At 40.6% G+C, this 12,749-nt stretch overlaps 1 protein-coding gene across 1 annotated transcript in view; it reads right to left on the reverse strand.

The window, feature by feature from the left end:
- The window catches only part of FBN1 (fibrillin 1), a 780,541-nt gene that overhangs the window by 152,607 nt on the left and 615,185 nt on the right, over nt 1-12,749 (reverse strand). Inside the window, exons 42-45 of the mRNA XM_069222499.1 lie at nt 9,033-9,104; nt 5,545-5,670; nt 4,055-4,177; nt 140-265 (exon numbers count right to left, since the gene is read on the reverse strand). Of these exons, the coding sequence (XP_069078600.1) occupies nt 140-265; nt 4,055-4,177; nt 5,545-5,670; nt 9,033-9,104 (447 nt within the window). The remainder of the gene's footprint in view (nt 1-139; nt 266-4,054; nt 4,178-5,544; nt 5,671-9,032; nt 9,105-12,749) is intronic.

Genomic DNA, 12,749 nt, shown 5'->3' on the forward strand with positions numbered 1-12,749 from the left:
GTAGACCCTAAATCAAAACATCTTTGGTCATCATTGCTGTGCTAGCAGTAGATTCTTGATATCACCTCAAACCAAACCAAAGTTCTTGGAGCCCGCTATTGTCTATTACAAACCAGATAAATAAAGAAAAGTCACATACCCATGCACATAGTTTGGTCTTCATTGGTTTTAAATCCATTGTGGCAAACGCAGTAATAGCCACCGACTTTATCTATACACTGGCCATGGCTGCAAACATTAGGGATTTCTTGGCATTCATTTCGATCTATAAAAAAGGCATAGTTATGTTACATACAGTAGATAATAGGAGAACACAAAATAAGCTGAATAGTTACTGAAATTCTATGCATGGTATATATAAACATATTTGTCTAAAAGTGACAGGTGGATAATGTGGATAAACTCATCCTAGCACATGTGAGACAAATCCAGCGTAAACTCCTTGTAAATAGTAACCAGAAATAAAATTATAGGCAGTGGTATGATGCTAACATACCATTTATTTTAAATTGAATTATGCTAGATGAACTTCTAAATAGAAGGCATTTCCTTTGTTAAACAAATGTAGGGAGTTGCTCCTAAACAAACTGGATTAAGGTGAAGGCTCCTAACTAGTTGGAACCCTCGAACCAAGGAGGCTGCAAGGGACTAAGGGCCAGATGTAGCAAGCAGTTTTGCCCATTCTGTGTCTATGGGAAAATGTGTTTGTACATATGGCCCTAAGTTATGCCACTGAATACGGTGAATTTATAGACGATTTCTGACATGTATTCATTCAGATCGATGTGTCACCAAATGCCAGTCAAGCCTCACCATGGAGGTTACTTAAGGAAAATCAGGAGTTGTAGCTCCTAGAGTGGGCTTGACCTTTGATAACCCTGGCCCAGGCCTTGCTACTCTAAGTCTCATGGGTCACGAAAGCAGCATCAAGGACAGAATGTACACCGAATTCAATGAGCCCTGTTGTCTTTGTCTCAGTTCCACTACTGCTATCCCCTCTACCCCTTAAAGCCAAATAACAAGATAACGATGGGTGGGACAAGTGAATGAATCTGTGATGTAACCAGGGTAAGAGACCTCGTGAGTTATCTCTGCTACCACAGGCATCTGCAAGTGGCAAACATGAGCCTAACTTCAAAAATTGTATGGGAAAACAAAAAGATTGTTTTAAGTTGGCACTATGAAGGCAGGTAGCATATCAATCAGAATGACTGTAACACTGCTTAATACTAACCACAAAACGCCAATATCCTTCTGAATAGGGAATTTGTTTGTGGGGGGGGTCAAGTGGCAGTCCAAGGGGGACATGTCTTTTCAGGTTATAATCTCGTGGGACCGTGGTCAAACATCGGGCAACCTTGACCTGATTGCGCTATTATGGTTTCAGTCATTGTTTGGCTAAATATGAGTCCTTTTGTCTACGACAGATCATTTCCACAGACCTTTGCCACAAATAAAATTTCTATTTTTCATTAATTTGCCTATTTTTCTAGATCAACTGACGAACAGACTGACAGTGAAGATATAATCCTGTTCTGCTTCAGTGTTCTAAGTCATAAAGCAAGCGAAGCATAGAGAAACTCAGCCTCAATCATTGCATTTCCAGCTCACAGAACCTTTCTTGTAGATCCAGGATACGTTTCATGGCTGCTGTTTCTGTTTAAGAAGGCTCTTCGGTCTTTAGTAAACTTTATTATATATACAATTACTGCTCACTTGAATTGTGATTGAAGTTGATTGCAATGGCATTCATTTTAAGTAAGAATTAAATAGAGGGAAATGACTTTTGTGCCAATGTTTGCTAGTGTATTGTGACTCGTATCAGATTTTCCCATGCTTTTCCTGTTCTGCTATTTCAATAACTATGTTACAATAACAATTCAATTAAGAACACACTCAACTTTTCCAGTGTGTTACTTTACAAGGAACAAAACAGGCATGGTTTATTAGTTTCCCTGTTTAAAGATACCTTTCATGGTTTGGTTTTACGAACAATAGGAAAGGCATGGTTGTGAGTGAGCATTATTTAATACTGTGAATAAAGCTTGCTGGGTGAAACTCGAGCAAGCCTGCGTTAAACCACCCGACAGTCGTAGCATATCAATTCACTGCTTGACTTGTTAATGCAAGGACTCCTGTGATCATAATATGTGGTGCCATTTGGGTTTCTTCCACCATCATTGATACAAGATTGGCTCTTGCTCAACAAAATAATTTTGTGGCCAGCCGATAGGATATTGCTCACGGTCTAGGAAACTTGAGAAAGTGCAAATCAGCCCAGCATGTGTCTACTTTCAATTACATTATACAATATAACACCAGTTGTTTATTTACACATGTTTCAACTACATACAATATACCCTCAGATGAGCACCCTATGGCACCATAGTGGCATGGTTATTTTATAATCAAACAATTGTGGAGTCATCTGTGACACCCACAACTCATACAGAAGACACTACACCTTATAGCATAATTTTCAGGACTAAATCAAAAATACATATTTGCCATTATGGTATTAAATGGAATAATGCCTCCTCCTCCCCCTCACCCCATCAGCAACAATTTAAGAACATCTTAAGTGACTTCAAAGTTCGGTGGCTTTATAAATTCTCAGGCACTAACCTTGTGCATTATACGACATAAGTTTTCAGAATATATTGATTGGGACACTTTTGTATGCACTTAATACGGTCAGAATGCATAGGGAAGCTTGAATTCGTCAGACAAAAACATCAGGAGACTAGTAGAATTTGATGTGTTGTGATAACAGAGAAAACTGTAACCTAACTGTCTTCAATTTATGGTCACTATTTATGCAATTGGCAGTTTCAAAATGTGCATCCACAGAGCTCGAATTGGAACTCTTAGTAATATTTTAGTTCGGTAACTTGCATCTGCTGCTTCGTGGACTTGCCAGTAGATTTGTTTTCACTTCATCAAGGTCCCAATAGAGAAAGGATAAGTACTTGACAATTAAGAAACTAACAGAGAAGTACAGAGAAGTACTCCTAGCTGGATGCCAGTAATTCTTGGGACAAATTAGCACACCAGTGTGTCTCTCAAGAACTACTGAATTTAAGGGAAGCAAGGTCGTACTCAGCTCCTCTAACATAACTCACATGCAGATTTATGCACCAGAATTGGGAGGACCATTAGTAGAAATTGCATTCAAGTATGAACAATTTGATCTTCCGTCTATAACTATCTGGAAATTATCTCTCCCAGAATGCAAAAAAATTTGAAAAAATGAGGGAAGGGTGGATATATGCAGAAGGGAACGAGATTGTGTATACTTATGGCATGGAAATTGAGATTTGCATGTTTTTAATCTAGACAAATAGGGTGTCCCAGGTACAGTTTGAGAACTCTAGTTTCATTCTTTTATGAAACAACTTAGCCAACAAGAGGCCACATCTCCTTCCATGGACACAACTCATCACTGCTCCTTTTAATTCGCAAATCTAAAACTCTGTTGTGTTTGTGTACTTTCTGAGATTTTTTAAAATGTTCGTGCCTCTGTTACGAACTTGTACTCCTTCAACAGGAAGCCTGGCGACTTTAAAAAAGCATGTTGTAACTTTCGAATGGATTACTTCACATTTCACTGTTATTGAGGAGCATTGATTCATTGTTGTAGACTATTGCTGTGGTAGGTTATTCTTACAGGACCTTTGCACTATAGAATTACAGTGTGCTCAGAGTGCGATTGAAGCGCACCAATCCTGCCAGTTTTAAACCTTTTATTATACCCTGTTTACCAAATGGTTTTAAGGGTGATAAAATTTTACTTTTTTACTGGTAAAGAAACAAACACAAAAATAAGAGTGCTGAGGGGAGACACTTTGACTATATAGATGTCAGACATTTTGTGATGACGTCTCTCCTGACATGATGCGGGTCACCCCTTTACTTTCCTGTTTGTGTTACCACCTATGTTCAACCCTCAATCTTAATGATGCTGCATCGATGTGTCACACCTTTCGCAATTGATGTCTGGAACACAATGGCATCCATCCAGCGTGATGGGATAGAAATTCATGAAAATACTTACCAATGCATTGCCCTGTGGATGTGAACCTGTATCCAGGTTTGCAATCACAGCGATAGCTGCCTGCAGTATTTAGGCAGTCAGCATTTCGTTGGCAGACTGGGCCGTTCTGGCATTCATCAATATCTGTCAATGTGAAATAAGGATATTTAGAATAACAGAATGTAAAGCTTCCATTGTACAAAAAACTTAATGTAAAGGAAAGAATGCATTTGATGTGTAACAACTTATGGTCACCAGCCTTTCAATTATACCTCCCACTGAAGTTGACATGGTTGAACTTTGTAATTTGGGAAATATTTGATCAGTCAATATCTCTTTATGGGAGTAACTGTTAAATGCCATCTAAACATTTATCCACAATGTATTATTTGTTACTAATACTAACTTCTCCTTCCAGAATGAAATTACACAACAATGATTCGTATTTCCTATACAAAATAAATGCAAGGATTTTCTATGGTGCAGAGTTTATCATACTTATACTTGCCAGAATATCAGAGAAAGATTCCTGGCAGTCTTATTTTTAATTCTACGCAGCCCTTGCAAGGGAGGGAAGGTAAGTGGGTCATTCAAAATTGTGTGGAGTATGGGGATGAGGTTTCTTCATGGGGAAAATAGTTTCCTCGGAAAGGTAAAAACATAAAAGAAGTAATAAAAAATGTGCATCTGCACAAGGGATTCTATTCCACCAGTGCAAATTTTTGAGTCACGGAAATCTCCATACAGCAGGAATAGGATCCTGATTTGGGAATCACATAATTTATCAACAAATCTATACAGGAACCTGCACCAGGCATGGCTTTGCATGTGGATTCCAGGCAGAATTCATGAATTCCAAAAAGTTATAAACTTACATTTGAATGAAGGTGTAAATATCCGAGTGCACATTAACTACTTATTTTGTAAGTTGGACCAAGGGGAGTAGATTCAAGGGAGGTGTTTTCTGTGTTACGACCACCCTTACTGAATGTATTTTCTGGTAAATAGTTGGGTACAGGTGCTTTCAGTTGGGTATGGTGAGATGTCTGTCGGATGTGATCAGGAGTTTTTGCATACACACAGACAAAAACGCACGCACACTCTCTCCCTCTCTGTTTTGAAAGTCTTCAAAAATATTGGTTATTTTCCAAAATAGTGTTTTCTTTCTTTGTACTCCAACCACTACACATTCCTCTTCCTTTCCTCTGCCCCTTAGGCCCCTCCATGCACCCTGCTTGCCTTATAATGTATTAAAACATTATATGCCAGCCTGCTTGTTGGAAAATCTGAAGCTCACATGCCCCAATCTTATTGACCAAACTACGACCCTGACTGGCACAAATGTGTTCAGATCCCTCAAAACAATGAGAAAAAATGATTTGAGTGTAAGTGCATAAAACATATGTTTTTACTCTGTACACTTTACTGGTTAATGCAAATGTGCGTTGATGCAGTTGTGGTTATCAGGTGTTAAACTCCAGAGGTCAACTCGGAACACGTGAAATTCTTACCTTCGCAGATCAGCAGCTTGTCGTTGTACACAAATCCCATTGGACATTCGCACCGGAAGCTGCCCACCATATTAATACACACTCCATTCTCACAGACTCCAGGGATCTCTCGGCACTCATCAATATCTGAAACCAAAAAAACACATTGAGTCAAAGGAGGGTCCTCACTTAGGATCCTTGTTCCCAAAAGGGATAGGCAGGCACAAGAAGCATTCATTTTATTGAAACCTGTCAGAAAGATGATGACCTTTGACGTACATGTTTTGATAAGATGTTAAGTGAAAGTTACACTCTTGTGAAATTCATCTTTTTGGGAGAACATTGAATATAGTAAAAGAATTTACACAGAGTCAATTACAGGAAATGTTTGAGTTGTCTCATTGCAAATGATTTCTAGTAGAACCTCTGAAAGCACCTAGCGAGCTACTATCCAAGGTGATTGTAGGTTGCAGAACACTTGACTAGCATGTATTGCTTCAAGTTATACCTTTTTATTAAACTGCAGAAACACCTTGTTTTTTTTACTGAATGCATATGAACACTTGACTAGCGTGTATTACTTCCAGTTATAGGTTTTAATTAAACTGTATAATTCATCTTGTTTTTTTCCACTGAATACATATAGTCTAATATCTAAAAATCGAAAGGGTGTAAATGAATTCAGGAAAATCATTTTTAACCAGTCAACTGGGTTTCCAAATAGGAAAGGTGTTTTCACAGATTAAATAAGCAGCCATTTGAAATAATTTCTCAGTACATGTACTAAATAACCTGTACAGCAAAAATACCATACCACTCCCTGCTTAGCCCTCTTTGTTAAATGATAATGAAATTACAGACATCAGGAGCAGTATTAAAAAAGTGCCCCCGGATACAATGGGCATGTGTGCCCACTTTGCCCGCCCCTGGGGCACTTTGATATTCTGAAAAGGGCTGCCTATGCTTGTGCGGCCGTTTCTGTAATACAGATAGTTCTGGCGCACATATAGCACCTGTGCTATCACCAAGGTGCTCATTTGCATGGGGTGATGTGGCCCCATTCAAATGACGGAATCCTTTTACCTCTGCGCCTTCACCGTATTATAGATGCAGGCGCAGAGAAAAAGAAGCTGTCAGGAGGTGCACTGATAGTGTGCCACCTAAGAGGTGGCGCACTGTCAATGTGCCTCCTGATGGCAGCCCTCTGGAGGGGGAAGAGTGGGTCCTATGGACCTGCCAGGCATCGCCTTGCAGGTGGGTGCAGTCACTCACTGCACTCGGCTGCAAGGGGATCTATAATCCTCCTCAAACGTGCAGGTGCGTTGCCGCATGCACAGTGAAAGAGCGGCTGCTTTAAAGCCCCTCCATTTTTCACTTGAACACGCTGTACTGAGGGCAGTGAGAACTTGAGGCTGCCCTGGGGGCAGCGCATTCAATGTACTAGGGAGTACCTTCTCCTTTGCACCTATCGCACCCGTTTTAAGGTCTGCCATGGCACAAACAGCGAAAGTACGCCCTATGTGTAATAGGGCCCCAGAGCGGCTCCTTTTGCACAGATGTACTTTTATTAAACAATTGAAATGTATTTGTTTAAAAAGATCACCTTCAAAAGGTACTAACATGTTTCTTAGAAGGTGTGATATAAAGAGTGAACCCACATAATTGACTTTTGAGTAGGACACAATTTCTACCTTTCAGAAACAAACTGGCATTTCATAATCACACTACACAAGATGAATCAGACTGTTTTATGTGAACCCAGTTGAATTCCAGTTAGGTTTTTACTTATCTTGCAAGGCATGTCTTCATTTCAAATCCTCAATGAAAGAAAGTGGAATAGGTATTGACGATTTTTCTATATGTTTCTGTCAAAGTGCAAAACCTGCCACGATCAAAACATGCATTCTGCAGATTTAAGTTCTAAGGAGAAATCTGTCTGAGCTTTACCCCTCACATTTTACAAGTAGTTTCTGAGTCACATTGCCGCGTAAGACATGAACACCATAAAGGTGAGTAAGTGTTTTGTCTATGCACAGGCCGTTGCATGTCAATGGCATCAGTTATCATAAGGAAAGCAAGCACCTTGCTTTGGTTCAATGTCATGTAGCTTGCAGCTGCCTATCACCGAAATACTGATGCTATGCCATCGAAGAATAAAGTGCCTGTCTCACTTAGGACACATCTTCTTAGCAGTGTTCTGAAAAGCTCTTTCCAGGGTATGGCCACAAGTTGCATAGATCTTCTATGAATGAAAACTGCTAAAAATGATTCATGGATCGCTGAGCAAACGTTCAAAAAACAGAACTTGGTCAATGTTTCCTAGCATTTGAGTGCAGCTTCTCATCCCATGCGACGTAAATGCTATTTCTGTAGATCTGACTTTCCAGTACTAGCATCTATTGCCCTCTACTCGGTTTTCTGAGTGTTAGCATCAGGGGCGTAGCTTTTTTGGGGGGGGATTTGGGGGGTGGGGTGTTACAACCCTCTAATAAATGTACTTTCTGATAAATTGTTGGGTACAGGTGCTTTCAGTCGGGTATAGTGAGATGTCTGTGGGATTTCACCAGGAATTTCTACACCTACACAGACAAAAACACAGATACATTCTCTCCCTGTGTTTTGAAAGAACTGAAAATGTTTTTTTTCTTTTTTTTTAGAAAATAATGTGTTTTCGTTCACATAATATTCCTACCAGTCCGAATTTCTCTCCCTTTCATTGCCCTGCAGGCCGCTCGCATGCACCCCACTTGTCATATAATGTATTTTTACATTATATGCCAGCGTGATTGTTGGGAAAATCTGAAGCTCACATCCCACCAATTTTAATGAGCTAGCTACGCTCCTGCTTAGCATCTCTGACAAGCTATTAAGCTCTTGTGCTGTAATCAATGTGCTTTTTGTATGTTGAGAGTTCTACCTGAGGCGTTTAGCTAGCCTTGTGGCAAGGTCCATAGTATCCATAATGTTAATAAATGTATACTTAATAACGGGGACATTTTAGTTTAGACCTTTTTTTTTCTCTTTGTTTGTGTTCTCCAAATAATATACATATTTTCTTGGTTTTTTCCATAAATGTTCATCTAAAAAATATGTTCATTTTGTGGGTATTGTAGTTGTATACATTTTCTCTAAAAACTATTTCAACTCTACTTCAGTGATACTCTGGTATAGCAGCAGCACATGAAAACTGAAATAACCACCCTAGGAACTTTTGACTTGTAAACGAGCTTCAAGACTGCAGATGCATTTTAATATGCTTGGGGCTCATAAGTGTAATTTGCCTATGACTTGTTCAGAAATGCTGAAATAAATTCCACTCATTTTGAATTTGACAATTTTAATGCAGCCACTCTATCGAATATCCTGAATGACCTAACAAATGTGTTAAATGTGATTGAATTTGCACAAAGCAGGTAACACTACATATTTTTATTTCCTTAAAAATATAATAATTATTCCTTTTTCTAAATCCTAGAGTATAATATCGGAAGAAATAAATAATCACTCACCAATTGGTAGTCCGGTGTAAATATCAATGACAAAACCGGGCCTCTGGCTTCCGCAGAAAGATGTGAATTCATCTACAGCAAAAGAAGCGACAGTAAAAATTGGCAAATCCTTTTTTGACGTTCATCTGCTATTTGACACGTTATTACTTCTCTTTTTCTGATTTCTTATCGTTAGAAAATCATTTTTATGACAATACCTTATAAATGTTAATGGCGAAAACAGCAAATGTGTTTTTTCTGCCTGGTCATCGCGGATGTATTGCCTTTTATTTGTGCTTGTATTATGACTGCGCACTAGGTAACTTGCTATCATTATCACTACAACTGTACCTTTGCATTAACTACACACAATTGTCTTATATCATTAAAGCAAGGAAATGTTAAAACATTGGTATAGTGAAACAAGACTGGGGTAAATGTAAAATGAGGCACAACAATGTAAGGGCAATGAAGCAATAGATAAAAAAACAGGTATGTGGTAAAAGAAGAATTGCATGGGCAAGGCACGTTTTATACAAGGCCCCAGTTAAATAAGCCTGGGTACAAGCAAGGTTTGGGTTGAAGTAAGAAATACTGGAAAAGTGAGTCTGGTTTAATACAAGGCCAGTCTAATACTTGATATGTCAAACATCGGCAGAGTAAAGCTATTGTAAACTAAAATGGAGTTCTGGTGAATAAAAAGTGTAGTACAGATAGCCTACGTACGTCCCAGGTGAGATTAAAAAAACTGTTGTATGCAACAAAGGAATACATTTTGTAATCCATGAACAGATTTTGAATTTGGGCTTCAGAAAGTCTAATATAAAGCACGGCTAAAATGCATTAGGGCACACGCAAAGCAGTGCTGTTATTTGTAAAGCACATGCAAGATTAGGCTAAAAAAAAGACTGACGTGAAGCAAAGCAAACCTGAGAAACAGCTCCGAGATAAAGCATATGTGGATGTACTTCAAACCCAGTTAGGAATATTTAGATCAAGAATCTCTACTAAGACTGGACCATTCCCATACACTTTTAGGATCTCAAATATTTGATGAGTAAAAATGGGTCAATTTTCTTTTAATAGTCTCATAATACTCATAAATCTGGCTTCTGACCAGAACAGGTGAGTCCATAATCAAAAGATATGAAAAGCAAAAGCACTGAGGAAAATGAAGTATGTTTATTTATTTATTTATTAAATTTATGAAGAGTTATACAAGCCTACGAGTGGCAGAGCACTTTACTGAAGACATGAAAAATTATCAGGGGAACGAAAGCCTAGGATAATAATTGTTGTATATTTGGTAGTCTCCTGTTTATAGATGAAGGGAAAACATGTGAGGTTGCTAATTACTTTACAAATGTAGGCAAATGGAACCAATTATTTACCTAAATCTGAGGTAAAAAGCTAGCAAGACCTGATTCTCGGTCTTTGCTGATTACGCAAGCAGTATGTCAAGGTGGGGATCATATTGGCTTGGAAAAGTTCTCCTATCAATGCAGATGCTCATTAGGTTACTCTTCGAGATGGCCCTCTCTACAGGGTCATACCAAACGTTTTGACTTCCTCCGCCTACTTTTTGCTGGATTTCTGATTGTTGGTCTTAGAACTCTGTGCACTTTACCACTGCTAACCAGTGCTAACGTGATTGTGCTCTCTCTCCCTAAGATATGGTTTAATTGTCATATACCTGATCGACCCTGCAAGAGATTGTGGCTGCTGCTTGACCAAGGCTCACACCCCAGTTAACCTGCAACCCAATTTCTCACACTGGTGTTCAGTATTGTGGATCAGGACTTGTCTTTGTGCAGTACCATACAGTGATTTGTCTAACACAAAAATCCCAGATAAATAATTTGGTATCAGAATTTATTTTTATATTTTCCTTTTTTCTTTCAATTGGTAATTTTTCTAAATTTTACTCCTGCTTCATCTTCATCAACTTGGGATACTTGTTGTTGCACCATTGATACCTTGCCAGGTTGTTCATGGATTCCAACTGCATAGTCTGTTATACTATAAGGGAACTTAAGGAGTTAAGCAAAGAGAAGGGGCTTCCTTTGAAGAAGTCCACAAAGTGGGACCTGCAGAAAGCACTATGCGGTTATGAGGAAGCATACTGGTTAAAGGCAGCAGAGGACCTGAAGGGTGATGACTCTGGGAAGTAGTCTGAGGAGGAGGACCACTTTGCAAATTCTAAAGAACCCAAAGCCCTGGAACCTCCTGGATGATTCAGAGAACCAAGAAGGATGAGGATGAGAAGGAAAGTGGCTTGGTAGAGGTTCCATAGGAGAGAAGGGATCCAACAGAGTTGGAGTCCCCTGCTGCATCCTCTGCACTCCCTGCCTCCTGAGGAGAGAGAGGCTAAGAGGGACCTGAAGCTCCATCTGGCCCAACTGGCTGTAGAGGAGAGAAGAGCTGAGGCTGACAATGTCCTGCTGGAGGAGAGATGAACTGAGGCTGAGAGAGCCCTAGCTAAGGAGAGTCTTGCCATGGAGGCAGCTGAGGCTGAGAGGAACTTGGAAGAGTAAAAGATTTTACTTGCTCATGAACTGAGCCTGAGAGAGATGGACCTGAAAGCCAAACAGCTAGTAGAGTCTGGCAGGAATGGTGGCAGTGACAATACCATGTTCAGTGCTGAAGGAAGGTTCACACACCCAGAGACTTGGTGCCTGACCTCAGGGAGGGGGTGACATAGACAGGTGGTTTAAGGTACATGAGGGCACTCCAAAAGCATACTGGATACCTGAGGAGGATTGGGGAGCTATCCTTTGGAGGCTTATATCTGGTGATGGTAGGAAAGGCTCGCTGGCCCTAGATAAGGGGGACAGACTGAGGTATCCCACCATGAAGGATGCTCTTGTCAAGATATATCGCTTCACCCCAGAAAAATGCAGGTTGATATTTAGGGGCAGTAACAAACTGTCTCACCAGTCCTGGGGAGATTTTGTTGGTTACTTTTGCAAGGCACTGTATGGTTGGGTGAAGGGTTGCATGGTAAACACTTTTGAGGGGCTGTACAATTTGATTGCTAGAGAGCACACGTTGAGTCATTGTTTCCCAAAGCTATGCCAACACCTGGTGGATTGTAAGCTCACAGAACCCAAGGAGCTTGCAAAGGAGGCATACCTCTGGGTAGGTACCAGAGTGTCTAGAAAGGCATTGGGCAGTGATCCAAAGGAGGGTGGCTCGGATTCCCCCATCAGCGTGAGCGGGAGGTACTCAGTGACCCAGCCAGGTCCCAGTGTAGTGTTGGGGAGAAGGGCCCCATGTCCCTTCCAGGGTTAAGAAGAGAGGTTATGGTGAGCAAAGGTCCAGGATGCCACATTTCTAACCCAGTGCTTGGGTTGCTCCCAGAAGGAGGGCAAGCAAGGCACCTGGTCTGTACCAAGCGACCATCCATTAATGGGAGTTCCACAGTGTCAGGATAACTTGGTGGGGTGGTCGCCACAGGTGCCCTGCCAGTTCAGTTTTCTAGGGGTACCACTCCACAGCAGAGGGTACAGAGGCCCAGATGGAGGGGCAGGGAGAAGAAGGACTCACCCCTGGCTCCTGTTCAGCCTTACGGTACAAATCCTGGGCTGAGTGACCAGTCTCAGGCTATCACTCCTGAACCTGTGAGGAAAGTGGAGAAAGGGTGCCAAACACCTGGGGCTTCTGCCCCAGCTCTGAGAGACCTCAAAGGCCAGAGACCCCAGGGAGGACTGGAGCCTGGCTATTGATGCTGACAGCCGC

Source organism: Pleurodeles waltl, chromosome 3_1, assembly GCF_031143425.1.
Source record: "Pleurodeles waltl isolate 20211129_DDA chromosome 3_1, aPleWal1.hap1.20221129, whole genome shotgun sequence".
Lineage (NCBI taxonomy): Eukaryota > Metazoa > Chordata > Amphibia > Caudata > Salamandridae > Pleurodeles > Pleurodeles waltl.